Here is a 21354-nt window from a genome sequence, read left to right as displayed (position 1 = left end):
TCTCCCAAAGTTTCCCAGAGATTTCTAGGAGCAGATTTATAGTTTGAGGTTTTAGATTTAGATCTTTGATTCACCTTGACTTGATTTTTGTCAAAGGTGAGGTAGGGGTTTAGAATCATCTTTCTGTAGGTGGAAATCTTCCACCTGCACAAATGGTATTAAGACATGTTAAAATTAGAAATTATTGGGGCTGGCAGGAGGCATGGTGGTTGGGGGCGCTGGATTCCCACAGGGCCGACCTTGGTTGGAATCCTGAAATTGGCGGCTTGCTTTCTCATTCTACCCACCCCCCTTTCTTTCTTTCTCTCTCTGGTCAAATTTAAATAAATAAAAAATAAATAAAGTTCAATAAAATAATTCTTTTAAAAGATAAAATAAAATTAGAAATGATTAATATTGTACTGTAGTCACTTTTGGTATTCATATGCAAAATCAAACAGTAAGTGTTCTTATTTAAATTTTTTTTCTCTCTCTGTTTTTGCAGAAGTCTTAAATAGCTTTATAAATAGATCAATGTACCTAAATCTTTCTTTATTTAAATTTTGTCATATCCTCGATATTTTGTCTTTAAGGACTTTATAATGAGGTTTCTTTCTGGTTCCTAAAATATGAGTCACATTAAAGTAATTCTAAGATGCCAAAGCTGTGTTCTTTTTGCCCCTTGCAAACACAGCTTGACATAGTGGCATTAGTAGGTGGAAATGTAAGACTTGAGGATTTTTATTCTGGTATTCTATAACACTTTCACTCCGTTTCAGAGAAAGTGAGCTTTCAGTGCTGTTAAATGTTAAAATGGGTCTAATTGAGAAGCTAAAGTTAAATGGAACATTATTGGACTTTAATGGATTTGGAAGTTCTTAGGCCATCCCTAATTATTCCACTAATATTTCTGCATCCATAGTATTCATTTAGGCAACAGAGGGGAACGGTTATTTAGGCCGTTAGAAAATTAATGGTCTCCCCTACTCCCCTGTATGATAGAGGCAATTATTTGGTGATTTTCCCTTAATGTTGGGCACCTGTATGGATTAAAATTCCAGATGAGGTCTTAGAAATGGGCAAGTGGTTGCTTACATCTATGCAGTCATTTAAAAATATAATTACATCAAGTATAATTCCAATATTAATTTCTGGCTTTTATTTTTAAAAAACAACTCTAGATATGACATTCTTGATCTAATTCAGTAAAGAAACTTCGAAAAGTCAGTGAATCAAATCCTTCAGGGTCACCTTTACAGGTATTAATGACTATGTCATGAACCCAGTATAATATTTTGATAATACAGAAGCTGATAGAATTAAAAATGGCATTGTTTCTTTAGTAAAATTGATTCATGTGGAGTTTCCATAGTCAGTCAGTTTTATATTTTTAGCACTAATTTAACCAAATTTGTTAGATATTCATTTATTACTCTTTATCGATGATAAATTATGAAAATTTTCCATTTTTTATTTATGAATGGCTTACTAGGATACCTCTGTGAATTTTCTTTAAATTTTAAGAAAATAATACTGGTTATAATGAACAGGTTATAGAATTTAGAAAAAAAATCACATGGCTGTCTTGCTTTATCCCTGCTGCAGCTCAAGCAATAGTTTTCTTTTATACTGGTTCTTCTTTGCCAAATAGTATGCATCAGTCCTAACTTGTAATGCTGTCAGAACTTTAAAATATCAGTTTTTTATTCACTACTACTGTAAAAAAGCTAGAAAGGTACACTTTTACCTTAAAATAAATTAATTTCCAATTAAATTATGAATTAATTTTGACTTATGAATCTAATCATTTTTCTTCCTTAAAAAAAATGAAAAATTAAGACTTATTGACTCTAGACCAGATGGCATAGTGGTTACATTGCTGGACTCCCACATGGCTGACCACAGCTCAGGTGTTGGACCTGGTGGCTTGAAAATCACTCCAGCACATGTATGAGCATGCCTAAGATCCTGGGAGGAGAATGAAGAAGAAGGGATAATAAATAAATAAATAAATAAATAAATAAATAAATAAAATAAGACATGTTGCCTTGGATCAACCAGGTGGAGTGATGGTTAAGGCAGCTTACATGCCTGTTTAGTCCAAATCCTGGACCTGGCCACTTGAAAAACATGCCATCCTTATGTGCATGTGTGCCCAAAATCCTGAGGAGATGAGAATGTCACATAGTCATCCCCTGAGGGGGGAGTGATTTCTCACTTTCTCTTTGTCTCTCTCTCCACTGAGCACACACACCCAATAGCAAAATTAAAAAATAAAAATAAAAACACATGTTGTCCAGGCTGGCATTGAATTCAAAAACATCCTGACTCAGCCTTCCTAGAAGCTGAGATTACAAGTGCATGCCACCTTGCCCAGTTTCTATCTATAAAGCATATTTTGTACCATAAAGCAGAATGTACTCTATCCAGTGTGATTCATTTTATCTTTTAAAAGATGAATTACATTTGTTGTAATTACAAGTATGTTTTTCCCCCATCGTTTTATTTTGATTTTCTTTGTCATGGTTTCTTTTTTATGTTATTTTAATATGATTTTGGATCCCTAGATTATTTGAGGAGTACACATTTTATTTATATTAAACAAGTGTTACCTTAGAAATTTTAGCACACGTGTTGTACCTAAAAATAACAATGTCACCTTTTCTGAACATTATTAATTGTCTTAGGACATATAACTCCAGTAACCTCCATTCCAATTTAGATTTAATTTAATATATTACTCTTTATAAATTTTTTTTTTTGGGGGGGGACCAGCAGTTGGCATAATGGCTATGCCGCTGGACTCCCATGTAGTCGACCGTGGTTTGAATCCCGGGTCCAGTGCCTTAAACTCATGCCGAGTGCATGTGCGTGCATGCCCAAGTTCCTGAGAAGAGAATGGAAGAGAAGGGATTGTGGCATGGCCATCCCCCTAGTGGTTGATTCTTCGCTTTCTGTCTCTCTTTCTTTTTCTGTCTTTCTGACAAGCACACGCTCCCTATAGCAAAAATCTCTCCAATTATTATTTTTTTTTCCTGCTAAAAGGCACATGTACTCACCAGAGAGGAAGAGAGAGAGTTAAAGCTTTCCCCAATGGATGTGGTCATGCCATAATCCTTTTTCCTCCATTTCTTAATCCCTTCAGAATTTGGGGCACACATTACAGGAACCCAATGTGTTTTTCAAGCCACTGGGAACCCAGTCTGCAGTTGGCCATATGGGAAACAGCTCCCTACACACAGTGCTTAACCACTGTGCTTCAGGGCCAGCCCTATCTTTTTTTTAAAACACACACACACACACACACACACACACACACAATATAATTTTGGTGTTGTAGATCTATGTTTATATGATTTACTTACCCATTTACCTCTTTTCTGTTTCTTTTTTCATTTCTTACTGCATCTTAACTCTTTTAGCTGGAATCACATTTCTTTCATTGAGGTTCTTTCCTAGCTAACTCAATGTCTGAAAATGTATTCCTTATACTCTTGTTTTTGAAAGACATTTTTATTAGGTCTAGAATTCTAAAATGACAATTATTTTCTCTCAGTAATTCAAAAATATCTTTTCTCTATCATCTGCTTTTTGCCCTTGCCTTTGGGAAGTCAACTGTCAGTCTACTTATAATATAAGTCCTTTTTTTTTGTTGTTGTTAAAGAATTATTTTTTAATCCCATTTGTTATTATTATTTTTTAATTTTACCAGAGAGAGCACAATATAATTTTGGTGTTGTAGATCTATGTTTATATGATTTACTTACCCATTTACCTCTTTTCTGTTTCTTTTTTCATTTCTTACTGCATCTTAACTCTTTTAGCTGGAATCACATTTCTTTCATTGAGGTTCTTTCCTAGCTAACTCAATGTCTGAAAATGTATTCCTTATACTCTTGTTTTTGAAAGACATTTTTATTAGGTCTAGAATTCTAAAATGACAATTATTTTCTCTCAGTAATTCAAAAATATCTTTTCTCTATCATCTGCTTTTTGCCCTTGCCTTTGGGAAGTCAACTGTCAGTCTACTTATAATATAAGTCCTTTTTTTTTGTTGTTGTTAAAGAATTATTTTTTAATCCCCTTTGTTATTATTCTTTTTTAATTTTACCAGAGAGAGACAGAAAGGGAAAGAGAAGCAAGCCGCTGGGTCCAGGACTCGGTCCATGGTCGGCCATGTGGGAATCCAATGCATTTAACCATCACACCATCTTCAGGCCTCACAATGTAAGTCCTTCTAAGATTCCACTTTGGACTTGGGGTGAGGTATAGGATGTTCTGTAGTTTCCATGTGAGGTGTGGGTTCTAGAAATGGATTATTTTTTATTTATGCTGTTTGTGTTTGTTGGGCTTTTAAAATATGTAGATAGCATTCTTCAAGTGGTTTTAGAAAATGCTGTTCTGTTCTTTTTTTTCATTCTGAAACACTAATCAAGTATTTCCCATTCTCACTACAAATTTTGTATTTCGAACTTTTTAAAAAAGATTTTCCATATTGAAGCTTCATGAAAGCCTCAGAATCATTTATTTTGCCCTATCATTCAGTTTGCTAACTTCCTGGTCAGATATGCCTAGTCTGCTGCCAATTCCATCTTTACATTTCTAATTCTAGTTTAATTTTTTAAAATTTATCATTTCTAAAAATAGTTTCTCTCTTCTCAGTCTTATCATCATTCATGTTTTTAAAGATTCATATTATTTACTGAAATGTGTTAAACATACTTGATTTATATGGTGTTTCTACTAATTTAGATATCTAAAGTCTCTGTGTTTAAGTTTGATTTTTATCTCTCTAAATTTTTTTGTGATATTTGGTTTCTTGTTTGTTTTGAGAATTATTTTACACTAACTTTCCATCTGCCTTGCAACTTTATTTCTTAGAATCAATTTATGTGTAGAGGTGGGTTTTTGGAAAAGTACGTTTTTTGTTCAGTCTTATCTTATAGATCAGTTTTACTAAATTCTCAAGTTGTATTTTGTCCACTTTATTCAGGTGGAGTTTTGGATCATTGACTTTATAATCTCAGAATATTATAACTTCTTTTTAAGTTGGGCAAACTGATGCTATGCAAATAGCCATTACATACTTACAAGAGACCCTGTATTTGGTTATGGATCTTAAGGAAGTACAATAGCTCCCATTGCACTCTATCTCAGGGCGTAAACCTAACAATTTTCTTTGTGAATTTGGGGTGATGATGGCCATGTTTTATGGGGAAAAAAATATTTTTCCTTTACACTTACAGTGAGAATTCAGCTTACTGAGCAGGGGAATTTTATTAGATTCATTTCTATGAATAAACCTTGCACCTTGCCTCCTGGTCTCTGAGCTATTCAAAACCAGGTGAAGCAAATTCTAAGTTCACCCAGTTCAGGCAAAATCCATCTAAGTGAGAGCCATGTCAGTCTAAGATGTTTGCATTCTTACTTTCACTTTTCCATTTGGATTGCTGTAACAAATTACCATAGACTAAGTAGCTTGTCTAAATGGGAATTTATCATAGTTCTGGAGGCTGAGAAATCCAAGGTCAAGGATTGCTTCCTGGTTAATAGACAGCTGTCATTCCATTGTGTCCTCACAGCTCTGCAGAGCCTCTTTTATAGGGGCATTAATCCCATTTAAGAGAGTCTGCCCTTGTGACCTGATCACTTCCCAAAGTCCCATCCTCCAAATCCCATAACTTTGAGAATTTTCTTTCAATGTAAGGATGTGGGGGGGACATAGTGTTCTGTCTAAAACACTGAATTTTGACCTGCATGTGTATTATTTTATTTTCATCTCCTAATACATCTAGAAAGAATTCTTAGGATATTTTATCCAGGATTTGCTGTTGTTTTCAACATTATGACATATTGCACCTAGTGGGTTTAAAGAGAGTCTTCCTCCTATACCGTCAACCATCTGTGTGATTGTGAGCAAGTTACTAATCTCTCTGCCCCATTTCTTCACCTATAAAATAATAACAATAGAACTTACTCAGTAAAAAAGAATATTATGAGGTAATGAGAAAATATACCATGCACCTCACACATTATAAATACTGAATAGATGTTAGCAAACTGCAGAGAGAGCAACAACATTATACAAATCGCCTAAAAGCACTTTGTAGTTTAAAGAGCTCTGGACCTGTTTCTCATCTGAGCCTGAGCCCAGCTGCAATCACTGTCTAAAGCAGATTCAGTGACATCACAGGGGCAGATATCTGGCCTTCAGTGAAGGGATAATCGTGAGGTAAGGAATTGGAGACAGTGATAGAAATTTTCAAGAGCGTAACTATGAAACAATTAATTGTAGAAATTTTAAGGATAGTGCCACAAGTGCATATAGAGTAAAAGAAAAGTTTTATTTTGTCTGAATAAGAGGGACACCCCATGTTTTATTGTCTGTAAAGGAAATGGTTAAAGGACAAGATAAATGAAGCTGATGAATCATTAAATGCAGAGAGATGGGAGGGATTTCAGATCAAGGCACAAGAACCTTCAATGGGAGAGAAATGTCAGCTGCTCCTCAGAGATTTGCTGAAAATAGCAAGTTCTAGTGGTTTATAGCACAGAAGGGTAACTATAGTTGGCAATCATTCATTGTATATTTCCAAATAGCTAGAAGAAGAGATTTTGAATGTTCTCAAAACAAAATAATGATAAATGTTTGAGGTAGTAGATATGTTAATCACTCTGATTTGATCCTTACATTTAGTATTTATGCTATGAAATACCACACAAACATGTACAATTGGCACATTTACAGACATGTGCCAATTGAAAATAAAAATTTTAAAGAGTAAACATATGTGTGTGTATTTATATATGTGTGTATGTATATATACATATATACACGCATATGTATACATACATATATACATATATACACACATATATACATACATGTATGTGTGTACTTTTATAGTTAAACGATGAGAAATTGTGAGATCTCAAAGTTGATATCCTCAATTTCTTTTCAGACATTTTTTGCCATGGGACATATGCACTTGCTGGAAAGAGTGACAGAGACAGAAATAGGAAAAGTGAGAAATCACCCCACATGAGGGATAGCCACACCACAATTCCTTCTCCTCCATTCTCCTCCTGGGATCTTGGGCACACATGCACATATGCCATCATGGATTTCAAGTCACTTAGTCTGAGACTGGAACCAGAGCTGGCCATGTGGGAGTCCACTATGCCATCTGCTGGCAGAGATATCATCAATTTTTATGTGAATTAGAACTTCATTATCTCTGGGGGAGATAGAAAGGGGCTGTGACAAAAATGGTGAACTCTTAGAGATAGAGAACTTACTAAATATAGCCCAGATTTCCTGCATAGAATAAAGGCACAGTTGAATTCAGAGACCACGGGTTTGCAATAACATTAGTCTGCCTTATTATTTAATTTTTTTCTCTTCACTCTTAAGTCACCAGAAATAAATTGATGGTCAAATTGTTCCAAAAAGAGAAAGGCCCAGCTGTTGTGGAAAGGCAGACATGTGAACAAAGTGACCAGCTGTGTCTCTTATGATAGAGAAGGAAAGGACACAAGCCCTGAAACTATGAAAACAAACAGGGAGTTTATGGAACTGACACTTTCTTGATATCAAAGAGTGTGATATCACTGAGTGTGACAGAAGACATGGCTAAAGTTCAAGCTTGCTGAGATGGAGTGTTTCCTTGAGAACAAAATCTCCAAAAGGCAAAATATAAATGTGACTGTGGAATTGAACTGATGCAGTGGGGTGGTTCAGAAACTAATGAAAGGTATTCATGCCTAAGATTTTGAAGATAAGTTGCTGGATGTGTCAACTACATGAATGGAGAAATTTATAAAGGAGAAGTAGACTGAGAGCTAGATATTAACCCTCCCATATCTAGCAACAAGAAGGGTAGAGTTGTGTAAATTCATAAATAACATGGGTTTTATTCACATTGTTTAAGAGAGATTTTTGCTATGGGGCATGTGCATTCACCAGAGAGATAGAGACAGAAAGAGAAATCGGCCCCTGGGGGGATGGCCACATCACAATCCCTTCTTCCTCTTGGGATCTTGAGCACACACAGTCACACACCTGGTGTGAGTTTTAAGCCGCAGGTTCAGGACTCGAACTACGGTTGACTATGTGGGAATCCAGCAATGTGACCATTACACCTTCTGCTAGTCCCTCAGATAGAAATTTAGCAAGGTTGATTAAAATGTGATCTGGAAGAAGTAACGAGAACTAGAAAAGAAAATATTTAGGGAGCAAAGTACATGCATTCATGTGAAATTGATTAATCTATTATTTTGTTAAGAAAGTTACAATTTTGTGGTAATATGTCTGAAGTTATGAACATCTAAATTGAGTGATTAAAATGGAATATTCATTGATAAACATTATCTGTGGAAATACTAAACATTTTTAATATTATGAGAAGAGTTTTTAGATCATTGTAATATTTATATTGTACTTAGCCATGTTTGTGTGTGCATAAAATCTTAAAATATTTCTTTAGTATTATTCTACTCTCTTTATGATTAAGAAATGTGAAACTCAGTGATTACTTTTTTTTTTTTTTTTGGAGGGGTTTTCACTATAGGGCGCGTGCGCTCCCCAGAAAGAAAGAGAAGAGAGACATAGAGACAGAAAGCGAGAAATCACCCCCCAGGGGGGATGGTCATGCCACAATCCCTTCTCCATTCTCCTCTCAGGATCTTGGGCACACACGCATATGCGCCCGTCATGAGTTTTAAGCCAACGGGTCCAGGACGCGAACCGCAGTCGACTACGTAGGAGTCCAGCGACATAGCCATTATGCTAACTGCTGGTTCCCAAGTGCTTACTTTTTTTAAAGTCACACATGACTTTAGAGTCTACCTAACTGAGCTGCATTACAAAAAAAAAAAAAAAACCCAAAAAGTAAATTTTAAATTATTAAAAGTAGAAAGCAGATAAATACAATACACTGTACTACAATTCTCACTTTTCACACATTAACTCTAATTGAAGATTGAGCTCTGGGGACCAGCAGTTAGTGTAATGGCTATGTCGCTGGACTCCCATGTAGTTGCCCGTGATTTGAGTCCTTTTGACCTGGTGGCTTAAAACTCACGCCGGACCCGTGTGCTTGTGTGCCTAAGATCCCGAGAGAAGAATGGAAGAGAAGGGATTGCAGCGTGGCCATCCCCACTGGGGGGTGATTTCTTGTTTTCTGTCTCTCTGTCTCTCTCTGTCTTTCTGGCAAACGCAAGTGCCCTATAGCAAAAACCTCTCCAAAAAAAAAAAAAATGAAAAAGAAAATTGAGCTCTGAATTTTGAAAAAGATATTTTTGATGTGACTCAGTATGTATTTAAATATGTCTTAATTGATTTTATTATAAGAACATTTGGTTTTTACCTGTTTATAATTGTAATACTTTCTTCACACCAATCAGAATCACAGCTTATAGATAAGCTTAGGTCCTAAGCCATTTATTTATTATAAATTAAGCAGATTCAGAATTAAACTTGAAAATTTCCTAAATTGTTCATAAGTATGGCACGCAGCAGAATTTTCATCATTCACTATTTAATGTACTAGTGTTCAACTATACATGAGAGAAGGAGAGATGTGAAAAGATTCTAATGACCTAGGCATCCAACCTGAATATTTTCTGAAAGGAGATCATTGAAATCCCAAAGAGTATAAAAGTCCTTTAAAAAAAATTGTAAAGGGACCAACAGATGGCATAATGGTTATGTCACTGGACTCTCATATGGCCAAACATGGTTCAAGTCCTGGACCCAGATGCTTGAAACTTACACTGGGCATATTTGCACCCAAAATTTCAAAAAGAGAATGGAGGAAAAGGAATTGCAGTGTGGCCATTCCCTCTGGGAGATGATTTCTCACTTTCTGTCTCTCCGTCTCTCCAGCAAGAGGATGTGCCTTATAGCAAAAATCTCTCTAAAAGAAAAAAAAAACTCATAGAAAGGGTCAGCTCATGGCATAGTAGTTAAGGGGGCTGGATACTGAGGACCAACTGAGCAATTCAACTCCTGGACCTGGTGGTTTGAGAAATAACACAAGGCCCGTGTGCATGTGTGCCCAGAGTCCTAAAGGAAGGAGCACCTTTTCCCAAATTAAAAAATATAAAAAAGATAATTATTGAAAAAAAGTGTTTATTTTTATGCAAATTATTAGAAATGTATACAGAGTTATTTTTAATAAGATGCATTTCCCATGAATTTTTGAAGACTGTTCATATTATGCTTATTTTAAAAAATACAGTAATCAAAGGGGAATCATTACTCCACAATCTACATGTGATAGTAAAGTTTTATGTTTTACTAAAACTGTAATAAATATAATATTTTTAAAAATGTATAATTTTTGGGACCTACAAATGGAATAATGGTTATGTTGCTGGACCCCCACATAGTTGACTGTGGTTCAAGTTCTGGACCTGTCAGCTTAAAACTCACACTGGGTGTGTGTGCCTGTTTGCCCAAAATCCCAAGAGAAGAATGGAGAAGAACGGACTGCGTTGTGGCCATCCACCCTGGCGGGGTGATTTCTCGCTTTCCATCTCTCTGTCTCTCTTTGTTTCTTCACTGATCACATGGGCTCTATAGCAAAAGTACCACTTAAAAATAGTTTATATTATTTTCGAGTACTTGCTCCAAATATTAAAAAAGATAAAAATACATATTTCTGAATTAAAATAAATATGACTTAAAATTCTACATCTGGTTTGGCATTAAATGATTCTTTGCTTCAGAAAAGATCTGTTAAATACAACACTTTCATATATTTAAAATGAAATATCACTATTTTACAGTTATAATAATTTCATAAATTAAGAATATTATTAGAAAGCAGAAATATTCATTTATTGAAATAGAAAGTTTATTAGTAGGAATTATGTGAAATAGTTTAACAGACCAAGTGATGAGTAAGATTTTATAGTAATATCTTTATTTTTCTAACTTAATTATGTTTTTGTATAGGATTTAACAGAAAATATAAGTGCTTGGAATCTCACAACACAAAATGGAATGCAAGAAGTTAGAAAGAAAACTGAACCTGTTTTTTAATTCTGTCAGTATAAAGTTTAGGGACCAGCAGGTGGCGTAATGATTAAGGCACTGAACTCCCATGTGGTTGACTGTGGTTTGAGTTCTGGACCTGGAGGCTTGAAACTCATGCCAGGGGTGTGTGTGTTTGAGTATGTGCCCAAAATCCCAAGAGGAGGAGAAAGGATTGTGACATAGCCATCTCTTCCCGCCAGCCCCAAAGCAAGTGATTTCTTGCTTTCTGTCTCTTTGTCTCTCCAGCAAGTACATGCACCCTATACTAAAACTCTCTCAAAAATAAAATTTAATAATAGGGATAATTGATCAACAATGTTGTATCAGGACAGTGTTTCCCTGAGAAAGTTGTTTATGACGGTAAGGTCATAAAGGACCTTCTGAAATGCTGCTGTTTTGTTTTTTGATGTAGCTGCTGCCCACAGGGAGGTGTACATTTTGCAAAAATGTATCAAACTCTATACATGAGTTGTACATATTTTTTGTCTACTTATTATACCTCAATAAAATTTACATTAACAGTAAAAAATAAATATTTTCCAGGGCAGTGCCTATGTTGATCAGAAGCCATGGGACAATACGCAATGGAATCTTTGACTGATTTGGCATCAGTCCTAAATTTGCTCCTAGTGTGTAGAAGAAATGTCATGGATTGCTTGACTAAGACTCTGAGCTTAATTTTAGTTGGGAATATGCTTTTTATTTTTGATGCTTTCCTTTGTTAAATAAATAAACCTTGTGATTCAAGGCTTGCAAAAAAAATGAGAGAGAGAGAGAGAATTAAACCTGGTAAAACTGAGCTCTGCCATGCTGGAACCAATAGAGAACATCTAATGAAATGAACTAATAATTTGATCTCCTTTTGTCTAAAGCTGAGAATGTTTTAAAGAGGTTCTTGTCATAGGGCATATGAGCTCTCCAGGGAGACAGAGACAGTGACAACAAGAGGGAAAGTGAGAAATCCACCCCCAAAGGGGTTGGCCAAACCACAATCTATTCTCCTCCAGGGGTCTTGGGCACACATGCACATACACCTGGAGTGATTTTCAAGCCACCAGGTCAGACTCAAACCACAGTTGGTCATATGGGCATCCAGTGATGTAACCACTACACTGTCTTCTGGCTCCCAAAGCTGAGAATTTTAATTCTTTAGAAAATACATAAAATAATTGATCCTGAGCCCATATCACTTTGAGATATGGGTTGTTTAGTTTATGCTTCATTTTCTAATTGATGAATAGGGTTATCGAGTAATGTTTGAGATGATTCAGAATATGTATAGAATCTGAGGCTAGGTCAGGCACATACATACCTTAGTGCACATTTACTGTTATTTCTAATGTCCTCATTTGCATCCCAACCTTACCATTAATAGACAGATTTTGGTTACTTAAATTTAATTTAAATGAAGTCAGACTAAACTTTAGTTTCTTAGCCGCATTAGTGCCAGAGTAGATTTGGAAGCTTTTTTTTGTTTGTTTGTTCTTGTTTTTTTTTTTACCATAAATCTTGTGCACTCATCAGAGAGAGACAGACAGAGAGAGGGAAAGTGAGAGACTACACCCTCTCACAGGGTATGGCCACACCACAATCCCTTCTCTTCCATTTTCTCCCTGGTATCTTGAGTATACACACACACACACACACACACACACACACACGCCCAGAGCAATTTTTTTTTTTTTGGAGAGATTTTCACTGTAGGGTGCGTGCGCTCACCAGACAGACAGAGAGAGACATAGAGACAGAAAGTGAGAAATCACCCCCCAGGGGGGATGGTCACGCCGCAATCCCTTCTCCTCCATTCTCCTCTCGGGATCTTGGGCATGCACGCACACGCGCCCGGCGTGAGTTTTAAGCCACCGGGTCCAGGACATGAACCGCGATCGACTATGTGGGAGTCCAGAGACATAGCCATTACGCTAATTTCTGGTTCCCGCCCAGAGCAATTTTTAAGCCACCGGGTCAAGAATTCAATCTGCAGTCAGCCATGTGGGAATTCAGTCACCCTAACCGCCATGCCACCTGCTAGCCCCAGATTTGGAGCATTTATTTTTCATCCCAGAAAGTTTTATTGGATAGCAAATATTTATATAATAATAATTGAAATAATTTATTATCAGTTTTTTTCTTTTTCTTAAATAAGATCATATTTTGTAAAAAATTTAGCATCATAATGGTAATTATAAATGCTTTATATATGATGTTTAATAATAATAAAAGCACTGCTAAAATAAGAATCACTAGATAATGACAATAATATTTACTATAAATATATATATAACTTGTCTAGTATCATAATATGATACATATAGCCTTGTGTAAATTCTAAGATTTTCCCATCTACCATCTTTAAATATTTCACTATACAATAATTCTAAGATTGGCATTCTGAAAAAATTTCCCTTAAGTAGAAGGTCATAATGCCAGTCATATATTCTGATTATAGCTTATGTAAAATCATACCAAAATAAACTTGAAGTAACAAGTTACTACTTTTTAATTCTAAATGGTAATAAGCTATAACCCATAGATTATAAGTACCTACCACCAGGTACAAATGTAGTTAATCAGGATACAGGATAATGAAGTAGGAAGTTGAATTAGTATTCTAATCTTCTCTATGGTATGGCATTAATTAGGATCTCTTCATGTATTTTTTAATTTATTTGCTAAAAGCTCTGAACTTTGATTGTTCTTATGTCATTTGAGATCATTGTAGTCTTAAGTTTATCCCCTTTAAACTATATACTAATCAAAACCACAATTGAAGTACCTATTATGCCAAAATACTGTTAGGTAAACAACCAACTCTATCATTCAACCAAACCCAAAAGTTGAAGCCATAAGACATTTCAGCCAAAAATTTTATCCAATCAACTCTGTTAGAGTTGATGTACTTGGAATTCACAATTCAGTAGACATCTTTAGTGACAGCTATTTAACAATGTGGACACCAAGTCTGTACATCTACATCATGATATCCAGAAAAGATAGACTTTAGGAGGGCTTGATGTTGTTGCTTTGTCACAAGAAACATCACTCTTACAGATATATGCCTTTTAATAAAGGTTATTCCTTTTCCTGTTTGTTTATAATCTTTATTTTTTCCTCTCTTAGGCTACTGATAAAGATACTGGTAATTATAGTGCCATGGCATACAGACTCATAATCCCGCCCATTAAAGAGGGAAAGGAAGGCTTTGTGGTGGAAACATACACAGGGCTTATCAAAACTGCTATGCTCTTCCATAATATGAGGAGATCCTACTTCAAGTTTCAAGTTATCGCAACTGATGACTATGGGAAAGGACTGAGCGGCAAAGCAGATGTACTTGTAAGTAGATAAACCTTCAGATAAAGGAGGTTCCTACAATTCCAGCCAGCGGCCAGTGTTTTCAACTCAAAGAGCTATTATGATTATGAAAACAGATTTTGGAAAAACATAAATATCATTATTTTTCATACAGAATGTTAATGGATATGACTTAAGAAGTTAATATAGATGTACGTATGTGTGTAATACATGGAATTGACTTACGGTTGCTAGAATTTTTATGTTTGGGAAATACAGCAATGTTTTATATGCATGATTGTGTGTGATTGTGATAGCAATATAAACATTGGATCTCTATTTGGTTTGGAGATTTTGTCTCTTTTTAAATAATTCTTTATTTAATTTTGATGTTTTTAATTTGACTAGAGAGAGAGACAGAGAAAGAGAAAGCAAGCCACCGGGTCCAAGACTCGAACTGCAGTCAGCTTGTAAGAGTCCAGCACCTTTAACTGCCATGCCACCTGCTGGTCCCGAGATTTGTCTTTTAATACAGAGTTGGCTGAGGTAACAAATTCAAATATACAAAATTATTATTATAGTTTAAATTATTTTTAGCCTTTTGTAATAGAGAAAACTAAAGAAAATATGGCAAAAATATATTTTCGAATAGATATGATTTCCTTGTTTTATCAAAATCTTCATTAATGGTATAAGTGGTCCTTTAGGAGGATAGATTGGATTGTCAGAAAAGTCATAATGTATTCCTTCTATGTTTTTCTATGCAAAAAAATGCATCATGATTTTTCTGACAACCCAATACTTGTCTATAGTCAGTAATTTCACTTTTCTATTCTGACTTTCTTTTAGACTGGGCACAGATTTAGTGATAGATCTTTTCCAAGGCCCTTTGATATGAACTTTTACCCAAAATACTCAACACCAATGCATATATCCTGTGACATTTCTACCAACTTGGAAGTGTAAGCTATTTGGACTTTGGACTTTGATACATCTAGTAAAAATTTTAAGTGGAATTATTCTTGGAAATACTTGTCACATAAAGACATACCCCAGTATAGGTTGCCTTTTTTTGTTTAATGTCTAAATACCTCATCATCTTTCACAGTTTAGTTCACTGGACAAATTTAAGCTTCATGAACATATAGACATCAATGAATAATATTTTTCTTCTTTAATAAGGGGGAGGACCAATTACTGTATTGTAGTGGATAGAAGGGCAGAATGTCCTCCAGCAATTTGTGTTTGTAACGGCAAATTTACAATAAACACAGTCAGACCAAGCCAAGAAGCTTGGACATCAAAGACATTAAGAGTGCCATAGATTATTGATTAAATTTGGATCTATAAACCTTATGCAAAATCAGATTATAATTTTCCTTATTGTTATTTCAGATATATACATTGTGATGCTTAAAAGCTAAATAATATCATTAGACTAAGTAAAATAAAAATATTATAAAAGTCAATGCAAAGAACATATAACTAAAGAGACTATGTGTATATGTATTAGGTATATATGCAATGTGGCATTTGTGGGTATTTTATTTGAACTTCATAACTATTATGTGAAAATTTTAAGATACACCTTTAAAATCATCCAAAATGTATTTATGAAGAAAGACACTCAATTTGAAGAAATGAGCTCATTTTAGACCCCTATGTAAATTTCTCTGTATGTTCCTCTCCATTTACACAATTGCAGTGCTGGCTAAAGTAACATGGAGACTGTATAGAGATCTCACAGACTAGATAATTCCAAGCTGCCAGATCTCCGATTCTCAGTCACAGCAAATAAATGATTTCTCAAAATATGTAAAATCCAAAAGGCATCTTATAATGTTTTGTTTTGTTTTAAAACAAAAATGTCACCTTCAGTATCTCAGTAAATAACCATGAAATCAGGGCCAGCATTTAGCATGGCAGATAAGCTGCTGGACTCCCACATGGCTGGCCACAGTTCAAATCCCAGTCCTGGCAGCTTGAAAATCACGCTGAGCATGTGTGCATGTGTGCCCAAAATCCCAAGAGGAGAATGGAGGAGGAGGGATAGCAGCATGACCATCCCTTATGGGGGTGATTTCTCACTTTCCCTCTCTGTGTCTCTGTCTGTCTCTCTCTGGCGATTGCACATGCCGTATGGCAAAAAATAAAAAACAGGAACCAAAAAGCAAAACAAGGGACCAGCAGTTAGCATAATGGCTATGTCGCTGGACTCCCATGTAGCCGACTGCGGCTCGCATCCCAGCCCCAGTGGCTTAAAACTTACACTGGGCACGTGTGCATGCATGCCCAAGATCCTGAGAGGAGAATGGAAGAGAAGGGATTGCGGTGTGGCCATCCCCCCTGGGGGGCGAATTCTTGCTCTCTGTCTCTCTGTCTCTGTCTGTCTGGCGAGCACACGTGCCCTATAGCAAAAACCTCTCCAAAAATAAAAAAAGCAAAACAAACTTAAAAATAAATAAATTAATTAATTAAATTAAAAATAACCAAGAAATCAGGCAAACACAAAACAACAGTAGCTGAAATCACTTAGGATACTTCACTTCTAGGTAACCAGCAAATTGTTTATCATTTTCAAACTTCTCTGTTTATCTCCAACATCTGGTGGAGATTATATCATTAAAAAAATGATGATTCTGAATTTAGAAATGAGAAACCATTGTGTCCATGAATAGTAGGCATAGAAATTTTAGTGAGTAAAAACTGAGTTCTGTCTTTTCTTTCTTTCAGGTCTCTGTGGTCAATCAACTGGATATGCAAGTCATTGTCTCTAATGTGCCCCCTACTCTAGTGGAAAAGAAGATAGAAGACCTGACAGAGTAATGTTTTTCATTTTTTTGTTTTTTTGTTTGTTTGTTTTTTGTGTGTGTGTACTTCTGTATTTATTTCGATCCTTCTATAATTTTAATATGGTTGGTTATTTTAATCATACGATGTACAGACTACATTTATTTTAAGGTATCTTAATAATAATTTAGCTTATTCTTTCCCCAAAATATGTAGCTTTGTTGGAAATCTGTGAAGATTCTGAGACTATTTTCGAGTAAGAATTAAAATTGTATGTGAGCTCTTACCATTCAGAATGCTTCAGTTTGATGCATCAAAAACCTTTCAAAATGGTGCATGTATGAAATCATAGCATTCATGATGTGTATTCATCTCTTAATTTTGTGACCCTCAAATTATTCAAAAAGGAATCCAGATAGTTCAGGATATATGTTATATCTCAAAATGGTGTATCTAGATAGCTAGAACTTATTCTTTTAAAACTAAGTGGAGCCAGAAGGTGGCATGCTGGTCAAGGTGCTGGACTCCCCACATGGCTGACCACAGTTCAAGTCTTAGACCCAGTGACTTGAAACTCATGCTGGGTAAGTGTACATGCATCCCCAAAATTCTGGTAGGGCGATGGAGGAGAGGGAATTGGGGGATGCCATCCCTTCTGGGGGCTCATTTCTCACTTTTTCTCTCTCTGTGTCCCTGGTTAGCATATGCCCCCTATAAGCAAAAATTTATCTTATATAAAAAATAAAAATAAAACTAAGTTAAGACTGGACCAGCAGGTGGCATAGAAATTAAGGCACTAGATCTCATATGCCCAGCTGCATAGTTTGAGTCCTGGACCCAGTAACTTGAAAATCACACTCGGTTCATGTCTGTGTGTGCCCAGATACCTGGGGAAAAGGGGCTGCAGTGTGGCCATCTCCCCCCACCCCTCTGTCTCTCTCTGGCAAGTGGATGTGCCCTATGAAATTTTAAAAAAATAAATAGAATAAAATAAACTAAAGTTTTTTTAAAAATCTAAGTTAAGGGACCAGTGGATGACATAATTGTTACATTGCTGTATTTCCCACATAGTCGACTGCAGTTTGAGACCCAGACCCAGTGGCTTAAAACTCATGCCAGGTGTGTCCATGCCTAAACTTCCGAGAGGTGAATGGAGGAGAAGGGATTGTAGCGTGGCCATCCCCCCCCCACCAGGGGGGGTGTTTTCTCACTTCCTGTCTGTATCTATTTCTCTCTCCAGTGAGTTCATGTGCCCTATAGCAAAAATCCTTAAAAAAAAAAAAAAAAAGTTAAGGCTGATTTTTTTTTTTCATTTGTATTTCTAGAAGGCATATGTGCTTAAGAATGAGAGAGGGAGAGTAAGAAACCATCCTCCACTGGGTATGGTCAATTTCTCCATTTCTCCATCCTGTTGGGATTAAGGACATATGTGCATATATACGGGTGTGTTTTTCAAGGCACTGGGACTGGGACTTGAACTACTTTGGCTATGTAGGATATAGCTCTTTTAACCACTTAGTTATGAGAATGGTCCTATTTGTAATTATCTAAAATATATGGCATACCCATCTGCCTTCTTAACAGTGTACACTGCACATAGCTGAATAAGCTCTTGTTGACACAGATCTAGTTGTGATTATTTATTAAGCTACTGAACACTAATAGTCCAATGCTTCCAAGATTGTTAAAGTACCTGCACCATTTTACCCTTAACTATTCTAAGCATGCCATCATTTTATACTTTTTATATTTAGCATTTGTTTGTTCTTCCATGTCTTCTAATGATTTCAGGTTGACAGATGTCAAATGCCACTGTCAATTTGCCTCTGTCTAGCAAAATATCCCCATATTTAAATGATCAGAAGGAGCTTCAAATAGAGAGCTAAACTTTTAGTAATTGTATATCAAATAAAATACAATAAGCACCAATTAAAGCCTAAGTGATTTTTCTATAAGAAAAGTGTATTTGCTTTGTAACAAGTACTTTGGAGTTTTGCACAAAATTTAACCTTTTGGCATCGCATAAAATGTTTTATAGGGAAGGTGATTATCAACATTCATAACTGTAAGGTCAATCATTCAGTGTCTTGTTGACTTGTACAGAAGTAGTTTATATATATGCTTAACCTTGATCAAAATACTAGCTGATTTTTCCTGAAAACTTAAATTATGCCTAACTCTTTTTTTTTTTTTTTTTTTGGAGAGATTTTCGCTATAGGGCATGTGCACTCGCCAGACAGACAGAGAGAGACATTAGAGACAGAAAGCGAGAAATCACCCCCCAGGGGGGATGGTCACGCTGCAATCCCTTCTCCTCCATTCTCCTCTCTGGATCTTGGGCACGCACACACACACGCCCAGCATGAGTTTTAAGCCACCGGGTCCGGGACGCGAACCACAGTCAACTATGTGGGAGTCCAGTGACATAGCCATTACGCTAACTGCTGGTTCCCAATTATGCCTAACTCTTGACTGCTTTAATGTCACTTATTGAGACAGCTTTCTCTGACTGCATTATCTAAAAGAGACAGTACCTTCTTCAATTTCTACCCTTTGGTCTACTTTTTCTTCAAAGAATTATCTACATTATTATATATCAATTTCCAATCCGAACATAATCTCCATAAAGTTAGAAAATTTAGTTTTTACTGCTATATTTTCAGTTATAGAGTAGGCACGAGATGCCTTTTATTGCATGGACATTTTATACAAGCAAATCATGTTGCCCTTCTTTATGGAGACAATATTTATGAAAGTCAAAGAGAATAAGGTAAAGCAAAGGTATAATTTCATAGGAATATAAAGGATTTAATGCACTTTATGTTAATATGATGATACAAATAAAAAAATCAATTTTCAGGTCTTGAGACAAATGTATCATTGTGAATAGAGACTTGATTTTATGTAACATCATACGGAAACATGAACTTGGGCAAATAATTTAATCTCTTCTTTTTTTTGGGGGGGGAGAGATTTTCACTGTACGGCGCGTGCACTCGCCAGACAGACAGAGAGAGACATAGAGACAGAAAGCAAGAAATCACCCCCCCAGGGGGGATGGTCATGCCGCAATCCCTTCTCTTCCATTCTCCTCCTGGGATCTTGGGCACGCACGCACACGCGCCCGGCGTGAGTTTTAAGCCACTGGGTCCGGGACGTGAACCGCGGTCGACTATGTGGGAGTCCAGCGACATAGCCATTACGCTAACTGCTGGTTCCCAATAATTTAATCTCTTCTAACCTTGGTTTCACCATTTGCCCATAAGAGCTAATAAAACTTATATTATGAGCTAATAAAACTTGTATTATAGGATTGTTGTGAGAACTGAATTATATAAAGCACCTAGAACAATGGAAATTACAATCAATGAAAGTATGTGTTGTATATAAGTAGGGTTTGAGTTAGTGGATTTAGGTAGAAAGACGCCAGAACTTTTGAATATTCCATTAAAAGAGCATAGGTTAGTAATAGAGTACAAATTGTGAAATTAGGCCTTCACATTTTAATCCTATTACATATGGGTGACCTCTGAGTAACATTTAGCACTCATTTTGAAAGTTAGAACAAAGACACCAAACTTTCGAGAAGAAGACTGTAAGAAATCAATACCATGAGGCTTAATGATGCTTTGAACATCCCCAAAGTACTGTTGTCAAGCTCTTTGCTTTTAATTGGTCCTTTTACTTTGACTGGTCAACTTTCACCTCTCTCTTGATTAACATTGATCAAATCCTGCTTTGTCTTCAGGTCTGTACTGGTCAAGTCATCTTTAATCTCCTGTTACAATTCTTGTAAGAAATGCTTTAGGATATTGATCCCACTTGTTTAAAATTTCCATCAGAGGCCCTGCTCTTGTCTGCAGCTGATCTGGGTGCAGCTGTCTTGGTACCCATTGAACAGAAGTTTTGATCGACTTTACATTTTCAGACAGAATTGTGTAAGCTGAGCTAAATGAGATGAGTATGATGTTGGGCATTGTTTCTGCTATTACTCATTGATACTCGTCAATTATGGCTTCAATTATGGCGCACGCCAGATTAGTTCTCACATATTAGTGTGGATGGTCTGCCACTGCATTGTCACAGTCAATATTGTCTTGTTTCTTTTCAAAAAGAATGATCCATTTGTCAACTGCTGATTTATTTGGGGCATTGTCTCCCATAAACTTTTCTAAGTCAACAATTTCACCATTCTTGTACCCAAAGTTTAGCCAAAATTTGATGTTTGTCCTTGCTTCTGCTGTAGCAGA

General features: G+C 36.0%; 1 protein-coding gene across 11 annotated transcripts in view; it reads left to right on the top strand.

Moving 5' to 3' along the window:
• PCDH15 (protocadherin related 15) overlaps positions 1-21354 on the top strand; it is a 781066-nt gene that overhangs the window by 712737 nt on the left and 46975 nt on the right. For all 11 annotated transcript variants that reach the window (XM_027770259.1, XM_006144390.1, XM_006144387.1 and 8 more), the window contains 2 exons: positions 14141-14356; positions 17048-17136. In XM_027770259.1, the coding sequence (XP_027626060.1) occupies positions 14141-14356; positions 17048-17136 (305 nt within the window). The remainder of the gene's footprint in view (positions 1-14140; positions 14357-17047; positions 17137-21354) is intronic.

This window comes from Tupaia chinensis, unplaced genomic scaffold, assembly GCF_000334495.1.
Source record: "Tupaia chinensis unplaced genomic scaffold, TupChi_1.0 Scaffold000118_1, whole genome shotgun sequence".
Taxonomy (NCBI): domain Eukaryota; kingdom Metazoa; phylum Chordata; class Mammalia; order Scandentia; family Tupaiidae; genus Tupaia; species Tupaia belangeri.
Note: the sequence above shows the minus strand (reverse complement) of the source record. Positions and strands in the feature narration are given on the sequence as shown.